The 24,661-nt window shown below is 41.5% G+C and overlaps 2 protein-coding genes and 1 long non-coding RNA gene across 9 annotated transcripts in view; 1 reads left to right on the plus strand and 2 right to left on the minus strand.

The window, feature by feature from the left end:
* LOC111980684 (RNA binding protein fox-1 homolog 2) overlaps nucleotides 1-16,400 on the plus strand; it is a 44,041-nt gene extending 27,641 nt beyond the window's left edge. The window contains exons 7-13 of one of the 7 annotated variants that reach the window (XM_070449130.1): nucleotides 9,574-9,661; nucleotides 9,795-9,848; nucleotides 9,981-10,125; nucleotides 11,070-11,115; nucleotides 12,674-12,765; nucleotides 13,042-13,117; nucleotides 13,304-16,400. In XM_070449130.1, coding sequence (XP_070305231.1) covers nucleotides 9,574-9,661; nucleotides 9,795-9,848; nucleotides 9,981-10,125; nucleotides 11,070-11,115; nucleotides 12,674-12,765; nucleotides 13,042-13,117; nucleotides 13,304-13,348 — 546 coding nt within the window. In that variant the 3' untranslated portion in view covers nucleotides 13,349-16,400. Of the gene's footprint in view, nucleotides 1-9,573; nucleotides 9,662-9,791; nucleotides 9,849-9,980; nucleotides 10,126-11,069; nucleotides 11,116-11,506; nucleotides 11,550-12,673; nucleotides 12,766-13,041; nucleotides 13,181-13,303 lie in introns of those variants that run through there. The other 6 variants (XM_070449129.1, XM_024011557.2, XM_070449128.1 and 3 more) reach the window with 6 other exon arrangements.
* LOC139029376 (uncharacterized) lies at nucleotides 10,358-11,068 on the minus strand. The gene is made up of 2 exons (XR_011481676.1): nucleotides 10,985-11,068; nucleotides 10,358-10,924 (listed from the first exon to the last, which is right to left on the minus strand). It is a non-coding gene; the product is annotated as an uncharacterized lncRNA (long non-coding RNA).
* Nucleotides 16,401-17,145: 745 nt separating the features above from the next.
* Nucleotides 17,146-22,746, minus strand: LOC111979897 (G-protein coupled receptor family C group 5 member D). The gene is made up of 4 exons (XM_024010573.3): nucleotides 22,488-22,746; nucleotides 19,480-20,774; nucleotides 19,138-19,193; nucleotides 17,146-17,874 (listed from the first exon to the last, which is right to left on the minus strand). Exons 2-4 carry the CDS (start codon nucleotides 20,702-20,704, stop codon nucleotides 17,776-17,778), a joined length of 1,380 nt encoding a protein of 459 aa, XP_023866341.1. The 5' UTR covers nucleotides 20,705-20,774; nucleotides 22,488-22,746; the 3' UTR covers nucleotides 17,146-17,775.
* Nucleotides 22,747-24,661: the final 1,915 nt, after the last annotated feature.

The following is a 24,661-nucleotide window of genomic DNA, read 5'->3' on the forward strand; positions in this document are numbered from 1 at the left end:
CAGCCTGGTCCAACTAGTAATAATAATGGATCCACCCCCCTCCTCTCCTCTCATTAACACCTCCCCGGAATGTCCAAGTTTAATCATCCTCCTCTTTGCAATGACATGGCTTACCAGAACCCATTTGATTAATACTTCATTGTATGTATATTTTTCCTAATGAATTGTTATCCCCAGTAATGATAATAACCCATGGCTCTCTGGGAAGCTCCTGTTCAATTGTGTTATCATCCCTTCAGCTGCTTCAGTCAGTGTTAGTTAAGGGGAAAATAAATCTGTCATTATAACTTTTCTTTGTCTCTAGTGTTGGGTGGATTTCAGATTCATGGAAGGGGCTGTGTAAAGGTGCAATATGCAGAAATCGCTTTGCCATTTCCTGGTTGCTAATATTCTAATAGTTAGCCTAATTTCTGTTTATTTGACAAACAAGTGACCTATAGTGTAGAGATTCATTGTACCATTTAAACCGCTGTGAAATATATTTTCAATAATGGAAAAAATATAGTTTTCTTTCAGCTGTTTGAAGTAGAGGTCAACCGATTTATGATTTTTCAACGCCGATACTGATTGGAGGACCAAAAAATACAGATTAATCGACTGATTTTATTATAATTTTGTGATTTAAAAAAAATAATACATACATACATACATACATTTTTTTATATACATATATAGTGACAATTACAACAATACTGAATGAACACTTTTATTTTAACTTAATATAATACATAAATAAAATCTATTTAGTCTCATAAGTAATGAAACATGTTCAATTTGGTTTAAATAATGCAAAAACAAAATGTTGGAGAAGAAAGTAAAAGTGCAATATGTGCCATGTAAAAAAGCTAACGTTTAAGTTCCTTGCCCAGAACATGAGAGCATATGAAAGCTGGTGGTTCAATATTCCCAGTTAAAAACTTTTAGGTTGTAGTTATTATAGGAATTATGACACGTTGACTATTTCTCTCTATACCATTTGTATTTCATATATCTTTGACTATTGGATGTTCTTATAGGAACTTTAGTATTGCCAGCCTAATCTCAGGAGTTGATAGGCTTGAAGTCATTAACAGCGCTGTGCTTCAAGCATTGCTAAGAGCTGCTGGCAAAACTCAGTAAAGTGCTGTTTGAATGAATGCTTACGAGCCTGCTGCTGCCTACGTCCCGTGTGGCTCAGTTGGTAGAGCATGGCGCTTGCAACGCCAGGGTTGTGGGTTCATTCCCCACGGGGGGACCAGGATGAATATGTATGAACTTTCCAATTTGTAAGTCGCTCTGGATAAGAGCGTCTGCTAAATGACTTAAATGTAAATGTAAATGTACCACCGCTCAGTCAGACTGCTCTATCAAATATCAAATCATAGACTTAATTATAATAAACACAGAAATACGAGCCTTTGGTCATTAACCTCTCTTGGGTACGTGCGACGTTAGCGTCCCACCTCTTCAACAGCCAGTGAAACTGCTGGGTGCCAAATTCAAATACAGAAATAGGTTTAAAGATTAAAGATTAACTTCTTGTGATCCAAGATTTAAAAAATGCTTTACGGCGAAAGCATACCTTACAATTATTTGAGAACATAGCCCACTAGACAAATCATTACAAACAGTAACCAGCCAAGTAGAACAGTTACACAATTCAGAAATAGAGATCAAATTAAGCCCTTACCTTTGATGATCTTCATATGGTTGCACTCAGCAGACATTCATTTACTCAATAAATGTTCCTTTTGTTCGATAAAGTCTCTATATATCCAAAAACCTCAGTTTTGTTCGTGTTTTCTTCAGTAATCCACAGGCTCAAACGCAGTCAAAACAGGATGACAAAAAAGTATCCGTAAAGTTCATAGAAACATGTCAAACGATGTTTATATTCAATCCCCAGGTTGTTTTTAGCCTAAATAATTGATAATATTTCAACAGGACAATAACGTCGTCAATTTAAAAGGTAAACAAGAAACGCACTCTCTCGGTCTCGCGCATGAAAAAGCTCTGTGACACTTTAGGGTCTACTCATTCAGACTGCTCTTACTTCCTAATTTTTCAGAATACAAGCCTGAAACAATTTCTAAAGACTGTTGACATCTAGTGGAAGGCATAGAAACTGCAATTTGAGTCCTAAGTCAATGGATACTGTAATGGCATTGAATAGAAAACTACAAAACCAACAAAAAAAATACTTCCTGAATCGATTTCTCAGGTTTTCACCTACCAAATCAGTTCTGTTATACTCACACACAATTTTAACAGTTTTGGAAACTTTAGTGTTTTCTGTCCAAATCTACCAGTTATATGTATATCATATCTTCTGGGCCCAAGAAGCAGGCAGTTTAATTTGGGCATGCATTTCAATCCAAAAATTCCGAATGCTGCCCCCTACCCTAGAGAAGTTAATATGGTCAAATGCGGCAACTATCATTTAGAAAACAAATGTTTATTCTTTCAGTGAAATACGGAACAGTTCCGTATTTCAATGAACGGGTGGCAACCCTAAGTCTAAATATTGCTGTTACATTGCACAACCTTCAATGTTATGTCATAATTATGTAAAAGTCTGGCAAATTAATTACCGTCTTCACACAGTTCGCAACGAGCCAGGCGGCCCAAACTGTTGCATATACCCTGACTCTGCTTGCACTGAACGCAAGAGAAGTGACACAATTTCTCTAGTTAATATTGCCTGCGATATTAACTTCTTTTAGCTAAATATATATAATTTCTTTTAGCTAAATATACTTCTGTGTATTGATTTTAAGAAAGACTTATGTTTATGGTTAGGTACATTTGTGAAACGATTGTGCTTTTTTTCGCGAATGCGCTTTTGTTAAATCATCACCCGTTTGGCGAAGTTGAAGTAGGCTGTGATTCGATGATAAATTAACAAGCACCACATTGATTATATGCAACGCAGGACAAGCTAGTTAACCTAGTAATATCATCAACCATGTGTAGTTAACTAGTGATTGTGTGAAGATTGATTAGTTTTTTTATAAGATAAGTTTAATAGCTAGCTAGCAACTTACCTTGGCTCCTTGCAGCCACAAGGTCCTTTTGGCGCTGCACTCGCGTAACAGGTGGTCAGCCTGCCACGCAGTTTCCTTGTGGATTGCAATGTAATCGCCGTCCAAAAGGCCGATTACCGATTGTTATGAAAACTTGAAATCGGCCCTAATTGATCGGCCATGCCGATTAATCGGTCGACCTCTGGTTTGAAGCTGGTGTAGAAAAATGAAAGTAAAGACTCTCAAACTAAGCTTAAGAACGGGAAGCATAGAAATAGCGCACATGGACCAGATCTCCCGTTTCTTAGACTTGCTTTCATTGAGAATGACACATCTGTAACTCGCATTTCTATTTGAATGTGGTCGGGTCGCCCAAAAAGTGACATATTGCAGTTTTAAATCCTAATGCACAAAATGTGGCTCGTCTGCTTTCAGACACACAGAAAGTAGTAAAGAAATTACAGTTACCATTTTCAAACACGTCCCATCAGTTATGCTGATTAGATAGTACAATAATTAATCAACCTGTTTAACCATGTTAAAAATGTTTGTTTTCATGGGAAGTTGGGTGCTATTTTATGATATAATATCAGTACTTGTTGTATTTCCAACTTGTCTAAGTCCTATCAACCAATGTATGGCTGTGGATTGACTGTATTGATCGAATGGAATGTTGGCATATTGGTAGTTAATTAAAAAAGATCTATGGAAACATTCCTCTAAAACTGGCTGGCTTGCTAGCTAACAAACATACAGGGCAGATAAATTCTTCAAATTCATTATTTTATATCAGGGATGGGCACCATGGGTGTAGATAAAATGTTGCTCTTTTAGAGCCAGTTTACTGCAAAAAAATGTTTTTATCTGCAATGGGGCGGGAGAAGATTTTCCAATTTTAGAACAAATTTCATGCACTCTTTTTTAGTTTTAGAGTTAATTACGTGCAATTCTACACATTTTGCCATAAGGTGGAGAGCGATGTTTCCAGTTTTTAATATAATATCTGTGAGACTGTCTAACAAAATCAATGGGGGCCCCCGGGCTCTAATTCGACCTCGACCAAACTATAAGTTTGGATAACTGGCTGCTAGACTAATTTACCAATCTAAAAAATGTTAGCTGACATGGGCTAATTTGACTCACATAAGATGAAAACAGTTGATGCACAAAAAAAAAAAAAAAATGCACCTTGTGTATTCTGCTTCGCAATAGTAAGTTGTGACCCCAACTGAGTCGCCCNGATACCGATTTTTATATATATATATTTGTAATAATGACAATTACAACAGTACTGAATGAACACTTTTATTTTAACTTAATATAATACATATATTTTGTCTCAAATAAATAATGAAACATGTTCAATTTGGTTTAAATAATGCAAAAACACGGTTTTGGAGAAGAAAGTAAAAGTGCAATATGTGCCATGTAAAAAAGCTAACGTTTATGTTCCTTGCTCAGAACATGAGAACATATGAAAGCTGGTGGTTCAATATTCCCAGTTCTTCAAACTTCCCAGTTAAGAAGTTTTAGCTTGTAGTTATTATAGGAATTATGACGCGTCGACTATTTCTCTCTATACCATTTGTATTTCATATACCTTTGACTATTGGATGTCCTTTTTGTTTTTGTTTTTTACCCCCTTTTTTCTCCCCAATTTTGTGGTATCCAATTGGTAGTAGTTACAGTCTTGTCTCATCGCTGTAACTCCCGTACAGACTKGGGAGAGGCGAAGGTCGAGAGCCATGCGTCCTCCGAAACACAACGCAACCTAGCCGCACTGCTTCTTGACACAATGCACATCCAACCCGGAAGCCAGCCGCACCAATGTGTCGGAGGAAACACCGTACACCTGGCGACCTGGTCAGCGTGCACTGCAGCCGGCCCGCCACAGGAGTCGCGAGTACGCGATGAGACAAGGATATCCCTGCCGGCCAAACCCTCCCTAACCCGGACAACGCTGGGCTTTTTTTTTTTTTTTACAGCCCGAATCTCTTTCTAAAGACTGTTGACATCTAGTGGAAGCCCTAGGAACTGCAATAGGGGACGATTTCGCCCTATTATAAAAGTGCCAGCCATTGAAATCAGTGGTATGCTGAAATGATATGCTGGTATGCTGAAAATTTCAGTACTGTTATACTCACAGATATTATTTTAACAGTTTTAGAAACTTTAGAGTGTTTTCTATCCAAATCTACCAATTATATTCATATCCTAGCTTCTGGGCCTGAGTAGCAGGCAGTTTTGTTTTGGGCACGCTTTTCATCCGGACGTCAAAATACCGCTCCCTATCCCAAAGAAGTTAAGAACGGGAAGCATAGAAATGGTGTACATGGAACAGATCTACCGTTTCTTAGACTTGCTTTCATTGAGAATGACAGATCTATAACTCGCATTTCTATGTGAATTTGGTCGGGTTACATATTGCAGTTTTAAATCCTAATGCACAACATGTGGATTGCAGTTTTAAATCCCAATGCACAACATTCAAGCACACAGAAAGTAGTACAGAAATTACAGTTACCATTTTCAAACACGACCCATCGGTTATGCTGATTGGAAAGTACAATAATTAATCAACCCAATCAAGTTGCACTTGCACATAGAATGGTAATTCTCACTCGCGTGGTGGAGGACATGATTAGAACACAGCATTGCTTCCTACAACATGGTGTGTTTTTCCATAGAGATCCTATTCAATTACTAGAGGGGCTATTTCATAAGCCCGCAAAGTTCCAGAATCGGGTAAAATGGCACCCATATTGGTCAGGGAGAAATCCAAACCAGTCTAATTGGAATTAATGGCTAAGGCGTAATCCAGATTTGACTTATGCAGGAAAATTAAAGTAATGCATGTGATATATCACAAATTGTGTAATCGAATTATTGTCCTAAAATATTGTGATATAATTATAAATACAGTTTAAAGGTTTATACACATTTTCCGTATAAATAGCCTCTAAAATATATGTATGTAAACCATACATGTTAAAAATGTTTGTTTTCACAGGAAGTTAAGTGCCATTATATGATATAATAGCAGTACTTAATAATAGCTGTTTTAAGGCTAGTTTACTGCAATTCCAAAAAATGTGCCGTGGTGTGGAGAGAAGATTTTCCAATTTTATAATGAATTTCATGCAATTTTTTTTGTTTTAGAGTTAATTACATGCAATTCTACACAGTTTTTAATATAATATCTGTGAGACTGACTAACAATATCAATGGGGGCCCCCGGGCTCTAATTCGACCTTGATTACTAGAAGTTTGGATAACTGGCTGCTAGACTAACTTACCAATCTAAAAAATGTTAGCTAACATGGGCTAATTTGACTGACATAAGATGAAAACACAACAACATTTTGAAATTGCACCTTGTGTATTCTGCTTCGCAGTAGTAAGTTGTGACCCCGACTGAGTCGTCCCCCCCCCCCACCACCAGTTTCCCAGCCCTGTTTTACATTATCTTATCACAGCACTGGCAAACCATAGTTGACCAACTCCCTGACCAAAATGGTTGACCTTTATTCCAATCATAAAAATATTAATGTCAATTCTAGTATTCTAATTCCTAATTCTATGTGTTTTTCTGTGTTCTAAATGTGAAAGTATACTGCGCTAAAGTGTYTATGCTTTATGTATTTCACATTTTGAAACTTCAGGGAGAATCACTCATGGAAACCGATAGATTAACACAGGGGCACAGGCATTTGTGGGGTGGACACAGGCCCACCCACTGGGSAGCCAGGCCCTGCCAGACCCACCCAATCAGATTGGATTGGTCCTGTTGGCCATTCTGAATTTCTGCAGGCCCACCCACCAATTTCTGGCTATGCCTCTGCATTAACAGAAGGTATAAGATTAATGTCCATTCAGCAGTCATTATAAGTATATCTGTTACAGGAGTAGGTGAAATTGTAATTGTTTAGAAAAGATGGCTCATACATCTGTCCATAGTTTCTCTTCACAATGATAAGCAGCGTTAATCGCGTTGCTCTTAAAGTTTGAGGATTTTTGAAGTTCAAGTAGCGAGCAGTAGGAGGGAATATTATGGAATGCACTTTAAGAGAATACTCAGTCAATAAAGTTTATAACAGCAATAACTTATCTCTCTGTAGTGAGTGCAGTAATGGGATTAACAACCAGGAGTTAAAGCACACAGATACATTCTGTTCTGTGAATTCCTTTATAGAGTAGCCTAATTTCTGAAAAGATATGGGGTTTAACCAACTGTATATAAACACATTGGGTTTAACTGGGTGATCCTTTGGTCTGTCTTTTGCTGTCCTTTTAACTTCTCTTTGGTTTGGTTCTCCTTTATTGAATGGTGTGTGTGTGTATTAGTTTGTGTACTGGTCTTAGTTTGTGACACACAGTAATAATGCCTGGCAGTGTCTTGTATTATTTTATTTCTCTCTTTTTTGGGGTATGAGGATTGCTTTTCTCTCTCTTCTCTCCATCCTTTGGTGCTCTGTCTCTCTATCCCTCCACATATAACTTAGTGAGATTTRTGGGAGAATGGTCACAGAATCTAATTGCTTTTTTTGAATGACGCACCTTGGTATTTGTTATTTTTGTTTTTGAAAAATAATTGTTGATTTTTGTCGTTGCTTATGTAGACGATGTCTATCTCTTCCTTACACCATCTTTGTGTTTCCCTGTTTCTGTATGTGGACTGGCTCTGTATCTATCTCTCTCTCTTTCTCACCTGCATCCCTCTCCTGAACTCCTTACCTGTCCCYTCTGTCTCTGTATGTGTTTGATATGGGAGTGCTGCGATTGTTTTGATTGGTCTCTATGCTGCATCCGACGCTTGCTGATTGGCTGAATTACATTTTTTGGTTCTTTATTCTCACTCTTGGTCATGTGATGCGCCCATATTTGGCTGCGTATAATTTCTGTCTTATAAAATTATTAATTTTGTCCAACAAATGTTTTTTGCACTCCTCTTTCTCTCCCTCCCCCTTTTTTATGTATTGATGTTGATTTCTTTTTAGGTTAACCCCAACAAGTTTGGTTTAATTTGGGGGTGGTTTAGGTTACTTTGGTCCAGTTCTATTGGTACTGCTGTGGGCTTATGTCCTAAGTTGAGGGGTGGGATGGATGGGGTTGAATGTTTATTATTAACCCATGCAGATGTGTTTCTCACTGGTCTCTGTTTGATTTGCATGTCTACCTCTCTGTGAGATTGATCAAATTGCATTACCTCCCCTGGCATTGACACACCACTAACTATACATAAGGAAATGGATCATTGACACACCACTAACTATACATAAGGAAATGCATCATTGCCCAGTTATCACACCCAAAATAGGGGTTTATAAATGACCCGGATATGAATGCTGTGATATAAAAAGATTATCAGCATTAATCTGATTCATTAGGCTGATTTATTCATTTTATTTTAGTGTCTTCACTCACAGGGACAATTATGTCAGCTAATTGAATCATTCAAGGCTGACCATCTCATTTGCAATGAAAGAAAATGAGGTAATTCTCATTTCCATTTGAATGAGGGCTGCCGTGATAGAGTATGACTAGTGGGGTGTTGAAGGTGGCTGAARCCATAATGGCCTTCTAAGTGGAACTTCGTCACATAGAACTCTCAAAGCTCTCCAATTGGCRAATAGGTCATTAGTAGCTCACAACAAAGTTTGACATGGCGCGACGGTACACTCAAACTCTGAAATTGCACGACACAACAGTCATTCTCATAAACCCCATCAAAGGAGATGGATAAAGATTAAGGGAGCCTAATATGGCCCTTTGAAGTTCAGRGAGGGGATTAGCCTAGCTAGCAGCCATCTTGATTCAACAGCCGGGCGCAGCACTAGACAGAAATACCCGTCTTTGTTCACACACCTGCATACTGCAAACACATATTATTATTATCCTGCAGTGCCATGTATCCCAGCTCTTCTCCTTCACCTTATCTCTCTGTCTTCCTTTCTTCTCTTACCTATAAATCTCTCTTCTTCTCATCGCTGGGCTCAACCACTGGCCCTCAGTGTAGCTAGTTGTCTCCACAATGAATCATCGATTACACTCCTCTTGGGCAGAACACTTTAATTGCATGACTAAGATTCCCCCTAACAATCCTCCACCCACTCATGTACACACGCGCACACAAACACCGTCAGGGAGAGCAGAGACTACTTCATCATAACCGATGTTGTCAGCTGTCGTATAACTGGCTAGGSAGGAGGCAGCCTGGCAGGGATGAGTTAACGATGTGATGCATCAAACCCACCACCATATTGATGTGAATGATCCAGCGATGGTGAATGGGAGCAGACTGTAACTGTGGCCTCCCTGTATGTGTACACAAAATCGCCATTTTCTTGGCAAATGGTCTGATGATCTTAAAAAACAGGAGTGTTATTACCATTGTATTATTCACACATTCATAGTTAGATATGTTTTATTTTATGAATTGCTATCACGTGTAAATGTCTAAWATTGGTCAACTTGTGTGATCGTCTTTTGTGTCAGAGTGTTTGTGTGTGTTTCCTCAATTGAATAGAACAGGCCAAACGTTGTGCTCACTGTCCCTCCTCCCACTCCCCAGGTTAACAATGCAACGGCCAGGGTGATGACCAATAAGAAGATGGTCAGCCCCTACCCCAACGGAGAGGCCCTTAGCACCCTGCCATATGGTAACCAMATGCAAACCACTCCATTAGCCTCATTATGATCCCTAACTAACTGTTAGTCAGGTGCCCATCTCCCTGTGTATCCCCTATCTATATGAAACCCTCCTGTTTCTGCCTTCTCTCTGCTTCTCAGCAGGGTGGAAGCTAAGCCCAATGGTGCAGGCCATGTACGGACCAGAGCTCTATGCAGGTAAACCTTGTCTTCCTCTTAGATTGCAAGTCCTTCATTTCACCCAAATCTGTCTTAATTTAAACATCCCTAATTCATAGTGCCCCCAGGCATTGGACGTTCATATCCTCTCTCTCCTTCCCTCTCCCTCAGTTCCAGGGTTCCCCTACCCGTCTGCGGCAGCGGCAGCCTCCACYGCAGCAGCGTTCCGTGGTGCCCACCTTAGGGGCCGGGGAAGGCCAGTGTACAGCGCGGTGCGTGCGGCGATGCCACAGCCTGCCCTCCCTGCCTACCCTGGGTAAGGGATTCAACTACAGAACCCATCCTCTGAACGGACACACTTAACATGACATTTATATACGTTCCTTCAGTAAATTCAGTAGTTTACTATAAATACCAATAAGCGTAATGTCATTAGTTTGGTAGTATAGACACAAACTCCCTCTGAGCAGAACAATAATTTGATCCTCTGCGTCACACTGCACACAAAGACCAGACACATTTTCTTTCTATTTTTCTATGTTCCAGTAATTCCACTAGATTGACTCACAGAGAAACTGTATTGTTGCATGTTGCTGGGCTGTGCCAGTTGGTTAATGGGGATGCAACTGCTGTGATATTCTGGATATATATTTTTTTAACTAGTGTTGCAGGAAATGCCTCTTCCATATTTAATCCACTACTGCCTGACTTCAAACAAACGACTGTCTGWCTTGTCCTCTCAGTCTGTCCAGGACCATGTCAATGTAAATGGGCCTCCGTTCCCTCTCCCTGGGGGATGCTGATAGAGGATGGTACCCTATAATACAGTCATGTTGATAATACCACTTGGTTCAGCAGTAATGGAACAAATAAATGGTGGTCTATTTCCTCTGCATGCTGCATGTGTGTGAAATAACTGTTCTGTCTCTCTCCTTGTGCGTTCACTTTTCCCCTCAATCATCTCCCTGTTTACTTTCCTCCACACTGGCTTTCATTCCTGCCACTCTGGTCTTGGACCATCTCACTGTACACACCGACCCTTCCATCCCCACTGTCTGCCATCTCCACTGCTCCTGTTCCTCCCTCCTTTGTTCCTCCCTATCTCCTCTCTTCACCTGCCATCTCCTCTCTTCACCTGCCATCTCTTCTCTTCACCTGCCATCTCTTCTCTTCACCTGCCATCTCCTCTGTCTGCCATCTCCTCTGTCTGCCATCTCCTCTCTTCACCTGCCATCTCCTCTGTCTGCCTTTCTCTCTTAGCGTGGTGTATCAGGATGGTGGGTTTTATGGAGCTGCAGACTTATACGTAAGTAGATTCCCACTCCTCACACTCCCTCACGACTCTCTCTCCTTTCTCTCTATGCGTTTCTGCATGTGCATAATTAAATGCGCTGCACAGAGCTGCCCAAATGTGACTGAAAACAAACGACTGTTTCATGCACACAGCTCCTATGTTGAATTATGCTAAGGTGTACATTCTGTACTTTACCATTCCACCGCTGCCTGGGATCACACCTGTGGGTCTGAGTTTTCCCAGAAGACAGACTGTAACAGAGGGTGTTGTAGTCTGGTGTTGTAACACGGGGTTCCAACATGGGTAGCCGGGCCGCTCTGTGTGCGRTTGTGTCAGGGCYCGTGTCTGTCAGTGTGCGTGCGTGTGTCCAGGTTGACAATGGCTGTTTCTGTTCTCTCTATAGAATAGTGTTTCAGGACTCTGTCATTAGTAGCAGATTGCCTCAGGTAGGGTCATTACCAAACACAGTGTGTATTTTTATTATCCCTCTGGTGATTATGATCTTTTGATGTTGTTTTGTTTTGAAACGGTAACTTGCTTTTCATTTTCCTACTAACTCACTGARATCTGCACAGGTGGATTGTGGGGAAGGGGTTTGTTACTAAGCTACTAAACAGCGTGTGTTTTTTGCCCGTTTGTTCAAAGAGAACCTGGTCTCTGAAAGGTAGACTGCTGGCAGTGATAACATGAAAGGCGGCAGTTGTATTTGTCTTGAAGTCACTGGCAGAGAGCCTCTTATTTCATACAAACACCAATGTTCCCAGCACCATTTCTTATGATTGGAAGTTACCACATCCATTATGCTGAGTAACATCTATAGCTGGAACAGGTACAGAGATGAGCTGGAAGATACTCTATCTGTGTAGCAGCAGTGCCCTGTGGGGCTGAAATTAAAGACGGGGAGAACACGATTTCTTATTACTAAAGCCTGTCCCTAACCCCTTCCCGGTCTCGACTCTCTGGAGCTACAATTACTGAAGCATGCTGATCAACGTCTGCATGCACTACAGGCATAGGCCTACCTTTTCTCTCTCCCCTTTATCTTCTCTCACAGCCCCCTCCCTCTGTCCTGTCACTAGTTGTACTGCAGGTTTCCAGGGGAACGCTCTGGGTTGTGTTCTGTATGATTYGGTCCAAATGCAGTGGTGTGTTCAAATAGATTTGCATTGAATTGGGGCATGCATGCTGTCTCAATGCCAGGAGGTGACACTGTGAGTGTGTTTGAGTGTGGCATCTCTATTTTCCCCCTCTCGCTTTGTCTTATATGCATATGAGAGAACAGAACGATAATATGGATGGTTCGTGTAAATGTTACTTATCTTTCTCTATAATTCTGAATCTTTGATATGCTGCATTATTGACGATTGTCAACAACCTCCAGTGTAATTATTATACTTTTTTTAAACATTTGTTAATACTTCAATATTTAACCACAAATGTTCTAAACTTGGTTGTTGTACTGTGTGATTCTTTAACTCACTCTGCACTTACACAACTCTGACTCAGTAATGATCCTGTCTACCTCAGCTGTACCATGGTAATAACCTCCATTTGTCCCTCTGTCTCCCAGGGAGGCTATCCTGCCGCTGCCTATCGCTTTGCTCAGCCTACTGCTGTAACCGGGGCAACTGCTGCCGCCGCAGCTGCTGCTTACAGTGACAGGTAAGAATGAGGAGGACTCACATCAAGAAGCAGCAGCCTCGAAATGCAATAATGTGGCCAGACTTTTACACAATAACATGCTAGGCTATGACTCACAGTAGAAGTGATTTAGTTGTGTTTTGGTGGGTATTGATGATACACTTGATCTTACAAATCTTTTGTTGTGTGATTTGTAATATCTCAGCCTATTTATGAGTCAGTGCAAGGTGWGTGTTATATTCTCACTGTAACTATGTGCAGCTGAAATACATATGTGTTGGTATTCCTCTGGGACAGTTATGGGCGAGTGTACACTACAGATCCCTACCACGCTCTAGGTCCTGCTGCCGCTGCCTATGGAGTCGGTGCCATGGTAAGAGCCCCCCAGCCGCAACACTACAACAACAGGCTGGAAACTGAGTTATCTTCACTTTATGTAAATGTAGTTATTTACTTCTCGCACATCTTTTTCACTGCTGTTTGTTGTTTAAAAACAGCTACATCTTCCTTTCCTTATTTCTAATTTCTCTTTATCTCTCTCCCTTTCTCTCTCCTCCAGGCTAGTTTATATCGGGCTGGATACAGTAGGTTTGCTCCGTACTAAACAGCACTCGCACCATGGAATTCCACATTTCTGAACCTCTTCATTTGGYAAGAGCTCCCCTCCATTTTCTACGGGTGGTAGTATTAACCCATGTGTTTTGGAAAAAGGTCATCCACTCAAGATAAACTCAACTGTAACTCGGCTTGCTTCAACTGTCACACTCAGTGACATAGTAATGGACGAATGAAAYCTGCCTGTGAATTTCAAGACTGGCAACAATAATTGAAGACAACTGTGGGAAGAACAAGAATGGTTACATAAAAAAACACTATTGGACATGGATGGAGAAATTGCTGCCTACCAGTAACTTTTTACACTACATCACTACAAACCTTTGCTCCTAATAGTCTGTGGTAATAATACTCAAATGTAAAATGCACACATATGTACACAGCTCAATGTGTTAGTACGACCTAAAAGTAGGCCATCACTAGCCTGAAATCTTAGGTCCTTTATATGAAACACTACATTGACAAAAACCTGCCCAGTGGAGGAATCCCAACAATGAACACATCCAAGTTGTTTTTTTAAAGAACCTGTTCAACAAAAAGGTGAATGGCACGAAGAAACGCAAAAGTAGCAAAAAGTCAATAATCTGAACTACAAAAGCTGAGCGACGACGCAGTTAAATCTAGGTAACAGCTGTTGCTCTGAAAATGATTAGAGAAATCCAAACAGTCTACCATTACACCACCAACCCAACTGTAAAAGACAAAAAAAGATAAACGGTGTGAAAATGACAAGGAAAAAMAAACAAAATGACTTGTTTTTGTTCTGCATTACCTCAGTTTTTCTTTTCTATAATTGTCTATGAAAAAGRGTTGCTTAAAATGATTATTGTTATATAATGTGGATGCAATGAAATTACATCCACTATCATCATCATCATCATCATTTTCACATTTTCCAGTTGATTAATACTGTTATTGCTGGTCTATAAGTATTATGATTATGATTCTTACTGTAGTTGAAACTATAATGACACAAGTCTTTTGATCTGTATCATGTATCCTTACTATTATATACCTACATTGTCTTCATTTATCCTTTTGAGAATATTGTACAACTCATGCCTGCTCAACACAACTCCTTATACATTTTCTCTTTACTAGACTATATGACATTCCAGGTGTAGCATCAAAATTGTGACTGAAAGGGGTAAAAACATTGAAAGTGTCTGGGCATAGCTAACATGCTGTAGAAACCAGTCATGCACGCTGGACCCAGCTATTTACAGATAAGAGTGGAATTCTTAGGGGTTTGAGGGAACAAACCAGATGGTAGGAAACATATGAGAGTTACAAACACTACAAGTTGATGTTACTTTTGGTTTCACCATTTTTAATATATATTTTTTGTCAAATTGACACATACAGACACTCGAGAAGTGGCCGTAATGTTCACCCAATGCAATCTTCCTCCCTCCTAAGTCTTTGGGAATGTTCTAGTCCATTATGTATTAAAGTCACTGCCTCGATGCTACTTTAAGGTACAGGAAGTGGCAAACAAAAATATATAAATAGACCTATGTATCTCCATATACTCTGAATATCTTATTGCTATTGTTTGTCTTTTGGTTCCAAAGATTCTCTAAAAGCACATTTGTTGGTCAAGTGTACACATTTATTATACTTTTTCTGATTGTTCTTGCTGTTATTTTAGCTCTTTTTCTATTTTATGGTGGGTTCAAAGTGCWCCCTTTCAGTTTGCTGATGGTGGTGTTTTAAAAGCACCGTGTCCTAGAAAATGTCATCTGAGAAGTGGAGAGAGAAGATAGGGGCAAACATGAATTTATTTGCATAATTTTATAGCAACAGATTAATAAACTTAAAATCCCCAAAATACATTTGGGAACTGGCAAAGTTGGTCTTTTAAAACGGGGCTGCTGAATGTGCCGAGGGGTTTTGATGAAGTGGTCCCAGGCAGATGATAACCCAACATTTTACACTGCCTTAAATATAACATTTAGGAGTCCACAGTAGACTTGAGAGGGGAATTTGGCATTTTGATACAGAATAAATGCCAGGCTAGAGTGAGTGTGATGATGAAACAAAGCGTTCTATTCCACACCATTTTAAAGAGCCCCCACATGCCTCCTTTTCCCAGTTGGGAGTGAGTGTGTAGTTCAGGGACAGTTGTAGGGTGGAGGACCCAGGTAGAGAGCTGAGCCATAAACCACCTGTTGACATGATGATTACCATGTTACTAGCTGTTTTATCAGGCCCGGAGGGATGCATACAGCTGCATTAGTTATTCTGTTGAGTATTTATGCCATGATATCATGACAATAAGAATTTTGAACTTCTCTTTAAAAAGTATTAAAAGTATCAGTATGCATGTTTCTGTGAGAAGGACGGGGTCAAAAGTCATTTAATTTGTTGCATGAATCAAAACAATTTCTATGGAAAGGAGGTTATGTGAAATATGAAGGCAGAGAGGGGCTTCAACATAGTCCCCTTGAGTTTGTTTCTAGTTGGGGGGAATAATGATATGTAAAATACTGTTTGTTTTAAGTTTATGCCTGGGTTATCTATGTTCTTCTGTGGTCATGGTATCATTTGAATTACCAGTTATATCTCTTAGTTCAATTTTAATTTGGAATGTTGAACCCCTGCAGTTTTTCCTTTTGAAGTATATTAAGTAACCAATGATGTTGTCCCAGCATGCACACAGCAGTTCAGCACAGACTGAACTCATGTTGTTTCCAATGCCATCCCTCCATAAGTTGACACTTGTTACCCAGCAGTGGAGACTCCCATGTGCCCTCTCACGGCTGCTGAGATCACCTTAGACCCAGCTGTGTGTCTGACTTACCCCTGCACTGTGCTGAAGTCAACCTAGTGMGAGTTGTTGGACAGGGATTTCATATGAGTTGGAATTGCATGTGACTTTTTTGTTTTCACATGTGCATTGCTAAGCTCATTGATCCAAGTGATATTTTTTTTTTTCTCCAAGTGACTTGTGTATTTCTTTTCATTTCAGCCATCTTCATGTTTGCCTTCTATTTCCTGTCATTGTTATTGAATGTACATAATAAACGGTTTGGTTTTTATACTCTTCTTTTCTCAACTCCTTATTTGGGTAAAATGCTTGGTAGATTTTGTTGCCATTGATTATTTTTATGTAATCATAGGGTATGGCATGGCCACACAGGCCATACCTATTGTTCACTAGTAGTTGTGCTGGTGGCAACTATGCCAACTTAAACTCTGAAGTAGCCAATTTTCTCTAACCAATCTCTCATTMCATCTAAAGTTAATGAATGTSAATGTCTGGGTTGAGTTTGGAGGAAATCTCATATCCCTGTTAATTGCTCTAATGCACAAGAGGCTAATTGCCAATTTGATGACATGCACTTCCAGATGATTGAAGTAGGACTAATTGAAAGGATTACATTGAGGGCTGTTTGATCAGTGAAACAATAAAGCACATGGATCCACTGAATTATGGAGGTATTGACCCGACTGACTCGCCCACTCTGAGATGACCCWGATGGCTATAGGCCGGCAGAGTAGAAAGTTATATTGCTCTCATGTCATTCCTAGAGCGCTACAGATCTATCATTCATATCAGTAAACTGCTATTTGCATGGGGAAATTACATGATGGAATGCATTTGTTTACATTTGGTGGCTCAATAATGGTATGAACATTGAGGTAAATTGTATCCCACCAACAATAATTCACATCTTGTACAGTGTCACCTAGTGGTTAAAACAGTACTACCACTCAGTCTAGCGTGTGCTTCTTTTTGTGAGAATGAATCAYCCCTCTGCTGTTAGATATGACTAACAAATATACCTTTTAACATTCCATTTTAATAATAACACTTTTTCAAACTGCACAATATGCATAGCATAACATTGATTTAAACATGTATTCATAAAGTGGGATGTAAAAAAAAAAAAAAAAAAATGGCATGCACCTTTACGTAAGATGTTAAGACATGATGACAAGGGTCTATTTTAACGCTGCCAGGTCCTGTCTCCTTCACACATGCCTGGCGCTGCCCCTGCCCATCCCTGCAGTTTGGCACCCTGATACAGACAGATTCACGCCTCCTCCTGCCTGAGACTATTAGACACTGTCTCTGGTGTTTTCAAGCAGCCTGTTGCAAAAACACTTGTCACATTAGCTCAGATTCAGTAAGCTCATTCTATCTGGATCCTGAGTAAAGTAAAATGTAATTAATCAATTGAGCCTTAGTCACGTAATTATGGAAATCATGTTGCAATGCAGGTTCTATTCAAGAKATATACATTTGTAGCTGAACTTCCAAAATATTTTTGGGTCATGTGAGAGTGCATGTATAAATCAAATCAAATTGTATTAGTCACATACACCCGCAATAGCATCTGCATAATCTGTGTAATGTTTTTTTTTTTTGTCTTTGTGTGTGGGTGTTTATACATGAAAAGCAATGTGATCTTAATCAGACAGGATGTGTCCATAGTATACATCATAGGGCTCGCTGATGTTGGTGGTCTGAGGACGAGGGATGGAGTAATCTTTGCCAGGATCTATTTCCTGAAACACAAACATAGTGAATCATTAAAACATTAGCGCAGTAAATAATGGCAATTAGTTGTTCAACATTACATATACATTGCTTGTAATGGCAAGGGTCATATTCTTTTGTAAGATGTTATTTATCTTTTATGAACAATACCAAACATAAACATACAAATGACAACATCATACAAACATCAACTACATCACACTGCCAGACCCACTAGCACACACCCCATCTCCATTAACTACATCCACCTGCCCAGACCCACTAGCACACACCCCCATCTCCATTAACTACATCACACCTGCCCAGACCCACTAGCACACACCCCCATCTCCATTAACTACATCACCCCTGCCAGACCCACTAGCACACACCCCATCTCCATTAACTACATCACACTGCCCAGACCCACTAGCACACACACCCCATCTCCATTAACTACATCACCCTGCCAGACCCACTAGCACACACACCCCATCTCCATTAACTACATCAACCTGGCCAGACCCACTAGCACACACCCCCATCTCCATTAACTACATCACCCCTGCCCAGACCCACTAGCACACACCCCCATCTCCAGCGCTGCATCACTTTCCTCCACATGGCCTGAAACTGCACCATTTTGTTTCTCTCCACGCGTTTTCAATATTTAAATAATAAATAGATTTTTCCATTGTGTTAATGATGGTGAATTGATTGATTTCCACATTTTTAGTATACGTTTTTCAAGATGAGTAATGAGAAGAGAATTGTCCATGGAAAACAGAAAGGAAGACCCTGCACACTGCTGCTCATGCTCCCAGGTGATATTTATTTATAACAACGTTTCGACCCTTAAGTTTTCATCAGGCGTCCATGTAAAGTACCTGGATTTGTGTATGTTTTTCAGTTTTTGTAAGAATCATCCAAACCACCGGGTATCTCACTACACCCCCATGTGCCATGTCTTGAAATATGCAGACAGACGGATTAAAAGTACATTTACATTGTAATACTTCAGACAGCCAACTGTCTAGCTCTGCCCACAACTTCTGGACTTAATAGCATTCCCAGAAGGCATCGATTATTGAGTGTTAGTTTTACACTTAAGACATGACTCTACACTTGTGCTGTAGAATTTGTGAATTTTGTCTCTTGTATAATACAATTCTATACATTATCTTATACTGGATTAAGCATGTATTTTTGTTAGTTATTCTRTATTACAACATGCTGATTCTCATTCRTATTAATCACCCAGTAAGCCCAGAGCCATTTTGAGGCCTACTCACTGTCATTGAGAATCCTGACTCATATGGTGATTGGAAAACGGGGTCTTGTTTTCTGCCTGGGGAAGAGAACACGATACAATGACTCAATTATCTGCAGATTCCATACAGTGAGTCTTAAAGTGACAGATTGTGTAGTTAAACTCATATGTCATATTTTATCCATTGGAGCTAGTCCATATATAATGTAGCTTCCATGCTAACRTATGAGTACTGTACCACCAGTCAATTTTCTGTGTTTCTAATGTTATGTTGCTGATTAACTAAACGTAGARATGCAGTACAGTACATTTCCCTGCTTTACTCCTTTCCAGTGCTACTGTTTCTCACTTCTCCGTTCCTCACCGTCGTTCTCAAAGCTTCTGTTCTCCCTCCCTTCTTTCAGGCTCCCCAGACCTGGCAGGTTGGCGTTGGGACTGGTCCATCCGCCAAAGTCTAAGGGGCCCTCCTTTGAGCTGGCCTCCCACCTGCAGAGGAGAACCACTTGGGCTAGTCCGTGGCCCAGAAGCAGGACCCAGCCGTTGGCCACCAGGGCTATACTCAGCACCGGGTCATCCCACTGCGGCCGCCGGCCCATTTCCATGTTACCCCAGGTCAGCAGGGCGATCCACACCACCCAGATGGCAGCAGACAGCAGCAGGGTGAGGCAGAGCAGCGTGGCCTGGACCTGGCTCTGTCGGCGGCTGCCCCCGCTGTAGCTGTAGCTGTAGGTGAGACAGGAGRGGCAGAGGCAGCACAGGGAGAGGACCAGGCCGGCGGCCAGCAGAACCAGCACGTAGATGAGCAACATGACATACTCCCCCTGGAAGTACTGGCAGGGATGGCCGTCCCGCAGCAGCACGATGATCAGCCACTCTGTAGCGATGACCACCTGGAGGGTGAAGAGGGCCAGGGCCACCCCAGCCTCCCCCCAGCCCCGAGCCACAGAGAAGCCCAGCAGGGCCAGGCAGCGCGCCAGCAGGCAGGAGAAAGCCAGGGAGAACAGCACCCCGAACAGGAAGAGGCGCGTGGGGCATGTCTGGGTGGTGAGGCGGATGACGAAGGCAAAGGTCAGGGCGAAGATCCCCGCCGTGCTGAGCAGGAACAGAGCCATGGAGGCTACGCTCCCCCCGATGCCCCTGCGCTGGCGGGACGACACACACATCCACAGGGTCCAGAACAGCAGCCCCYCCAMCAGRCCTGAACTGACCACAAAACCCAGTGAGGCCAGGCTCTCCACCACGATACCCCACGCCGCCTGACGGTCACACAGGTAGGAGTACACGGGGTCGAGATCCGCCCCACACCCCAGGATTGCATCCTGGGAAGTGGAGTTTGAGGAAGAGTTGCGCTGGAGGAAGGAATTGGTGCCTCGGTTGATAGTGGATTTTACAGTGGGATTGTTAGTGGTGGTATRMGGGATAGCATTAGAGCTAGTGGCAGCASTGGGAGGGATGYTTTGGTTGAGGGTGCTGGCATTCAGTGTGGTCTGACATGTGCTGGGAAGTGGGACATTGAACAGTAGGATGAGAAAAAGAGATTTGTGTGTCTGGAATGGAAAGACCATCCTTTTGTTTTGTTTTGTCTGCATGTTATTGTGTCCTTCCTCTCTGGTTTTCTGTTTTGATGGTATACTCCCTGCTCAGCTGGGCCTTTGCTACCTGGAAAAAGTAGCATCCATGAGAGCATGTATTTTTGACTCTGAATATCTTTGTTTATAGAGCATAGCGGTATTTAGGACAATCAAACAATTTAGGTGCCTTTTGAATAGATCAGAGAGCGAGAGAGAGAGAGCAGCCAGAGGAAGGACAGCCAGAGAGAAGAGAGCAGCCAGAGGGAAGGGAGCAGCCAGAGGGAAGGAGCAGCCAGAGAGAAGAGAGCAGCCAGAAGGGGAAGGGAGCAGCCAGAGGGAAGGAGCAGCCAGAGAGAGAAGCAGCCAGAGGGAAGGAGCAGACCAGAGGGAAGGGAGCAGCCAGAGGGAAGGGAGCAGCCAAAGGGAAGGGAGCAGCCAGAGGGAAGGAGCAGCCAGAGGGAAGGAGCAGCCAGGAGGGAAGAGCAGCCAGAGAGAGAGAGAGCAGCCAGAGAGAGAGAGAGCAGCCAGAGGGAGCAGCAGCCAGAGGGAAGGGAGCAGCCAGAGGGAAGGGAGCAGCCAGAGGGAAGGGAGCAGCCAGACCACAGACATGCCAGGACAGGGAAATAACGTTGTGTACACGGTAAGAACAGAGGAATTAGGAGTGATTTCATTAGGAATTGGTTCTTGATACTCTACATCAGGGATGGACAACTTGGAGGGAGTCGGGGCCACAGAAAATCTAAACTCATCATGAGGGGCTGCAGTTGCTRGCGGGTCTGCATARCCACATTGTTTTACYGATKATTTCCTGCAATTCTACACATTTTGCCATAGGGTGGAGAGAAATGTTTTCAGTTTTTAATATTATATCTGAGTGACTAACATAATCATATCATAGTATTATACTGTATATTATACAGGACAGTTTAGATAGCTGACTGCAAAACTAACTTAGGGATCTAAAACATGTTAGCTGACATGAAATAATTGACTGACTATCAGTGCTTTATATGACAAGAGAATAACTGCTGATGCACAACCACATTTCCAAATTGCACCTTGTATATTCCACTATTTTAACTCGCAGCAGTAAGTTGAAACCCCAACTGATTTCGTAATAAATAAATAKAAATTGGGACGTTGCCCATCCCTGCTCTACACAGAGGAGAAATGTAGACTACATTAACTCATAAAGCCGTGTGAAACCAGGAAAGAGGGCAATAGGGAGTGAGCGTGACAGCGAAATACAAATGCAAGGGGGGATTGTCACTTCCTCTAGTTCATAACAGAGCCCTTGTTTCAGTGTCAGAGATTCAAATATGACATTTAATATGCTTATCGCTGGGTAAATATGGCCCTGGCCCCTTTATTTAACCCTTAACGATAACCTGTTTTGCACAGAGGGCAGGAGATGAAACCTCTAAAAGTCACTAAAACATCTCTATCAAGTCTATCTTTGCCGATTATTTCAGGAACATGTTTATGTGGCTGGTAATTTGTTATATAACACAAACAAATATTTAATGAAACAATTGTTTTGAATGTTTTTCAATTGATTGGGTCGTTGAATTGGTTGACAGTAACAACAGTCTAAACAATAAAGATTAATTGTCATCCAACAACAGGAGACATGAAGGCATCGCTGCTTCAACTGCTTACTTTGAATCTTGTGAACACATTTTTACTTTAAAACAACAAACTCTTCCTGTGGCAAAACAGGTGGCAAAAAAATGGTAGGATATACCTCCATTCAAGCTACAACTTTCGAACTAACAAAGACGAGTAACATTGATTGATTTACCCTTTATCTGGAGGCTGCAGTGCATCCACCTCTGTGGTTGGTGGTTATTTCTCTCCTACTTGTAGTTCCACTTGAGATTTGCAATAAACTCTCAGCTGATGCATCAGTAGACAGTCATCTATGTATGAACGTGCCTCCTAACTCAAGGATGTTCCCATATATTTTACAGGCAGTGCAGGAGGGAGGGAGGGAGGGAAAGCAGGAAGAGAGGAATGAGAGAGGGAGGAAATTATTTTGGAAATGAAAGATGATGATTTTTTTTCACCTCACCTTTTTTCACCTCACCCACATTTACATCTAGTGATGAAGCGATAGGAGAGAAGTTTGGACTGACCCACCCTTGACTTCCCCTTCTCTCACTCTCTTTTTCTTAGTCTGTCTCACAACAGCAACGTATAGGTGGGGCTCGAATCCCTGGAGGCATGGAACAGGCACTGATACACATTGACAACACACACACACATGCGAGCACGCACGCACACACACATACAGTATCAAGGAAATGCTAAAGTTGAACATCTAGCTATGAGAGTTGACCACGTGATTGGAAATGATATGCATAGGCCCAGATCTGAATGCCAGGTCATCATAAATAATCKCACTGCTGGTTGCTATGTTACAGAGAGAGGTTAGAGGTTAGGGGGAGGGTTTCCACTAGTTACTACAACCACAAACTCAAAATAGGATATTCATTCAAACAAAAATTTGCTCTTTGGTTTTAATTTAAGGTTAGGGTTAAACATAAGTGTGGTTAGGATTAAGGTTAGGTTTAAAATCAAATTTTTGTAGAAATAGACATGGTTTATTACTTTGTGGCTGTAGTAACTAGTGATGACCAAGGAGGAGGGAGGAGGCGGCTGAATAACACAACTGACTCATCTAACTGTCCCTGAGACATAACCTCACAACATTGATACCCCTCAGGTGGTGTATGTCAGGGAGGGAGAATGCCTTCCAATGGGTCTCTGTATGAACAAGCCCGTGCTGAGCTCCTGGGTTCAAGTCTGTACAGGCAAGGACGTTCTGTAAGGTGTGTGTAAATGGAGCAGAYGGGATAAACACTGAAGCTTTCATAGAGACAGACACAAAGGCCGGGATAGTTTGTCTGTTCACAGTATAYGATTTCCATAAGCTTCAGGGACCTAGGKGAAGAATATACAGTATCAGCAGACTATCAAGAGTTACTAAATAAATATTAAAGCACAGACACAGACTGACCTATGACCACAGGGCATCAACCAAAACAAAGTAGCAACACAAATGGGAAAGACGTTTTGAGAAAGATATTTGGGGGACTGTGAAATAAAGGAYTTGATTTCGCAATCCTTTCGTGTGCTAAGGGATTGTAACACCCAGGACATTTGCTGAGCACTTGTTGGCTTCTTTTCCTTCACTCTGCAGTCCAACTCATCCAAAGCAATCTCAATTGGGGTTGAGGTCGGGTGATTGTGGAGGCCAGGTCATCTGATGCAGCACTCCATCACTCGGTCAAATAGCGCTTACACAGCCTGGAGGTGTGTTTTGGGTCATTGTCCTGTTGAAAAACAAATGATAGTCCCACTAAGCCAGTCCTTKTCAAATAGTGGGAACATGTTTTTTTCTGCCGCAGGGAGTAGTTTTTTTTTGCACCGCACAAGAGCACACAGCACAGAGCAGGAGATATGAAGTGCAGATAACAAACCCTTAAGAGACACCATGGAAAAATATTTAACAGGGATGAAAAGAAAGGCGGAGAGAGACGGAGATAATGAGACAAACGTAAGTCTCCCGAAAGCTAAGACGAGGAAATATGACGACGCGTATGTAGCGCTTGGCTTCACTGTGACTACGGTGGGAGACGAGGAAACACCGGTATGTTTACTGTGTCTAAAAATGTTGGCAGCGGACAGCATGAAGCCAAATAAATTAAGGTGTCACTTAAAGACATTACACCCCAATCACGCTGATAAGCCGCTTGAGTTTTTTCAGTGAAAATGTGCCGAATATTGCCAACAATCGTCCCGCTTTGTGAATGCTACTTCAGTAAACCAGCGAGCACTGTTAGCATCATATAAGGTGGCGTACCAAATTGCTCAGTGCAAAAAACCCCACTCCATAGCAGAGGAGCTGATACTGCCTGCAGCATTAGACGTGGTCTCTGTCATGCTGGATGACGCAAGTGCTGCAAAAATAAA

Source organism: Salvelinus sp. IW2-2015, linkage group LG20, assembly GCF_002910315.2.
Source record: "Salvelinus sp. IW2-2015 linkage group LG20, ASM291031v2, whole genome shotgun sequence".
Taxonomy (NCBI): domain Eukaryota; kingdom Metazoa; phylum Chordata; class Actinopteri; order Salmoniformes; family Salmonidae; genus Salvelinus; species Salvelinus sp. IW2-2015.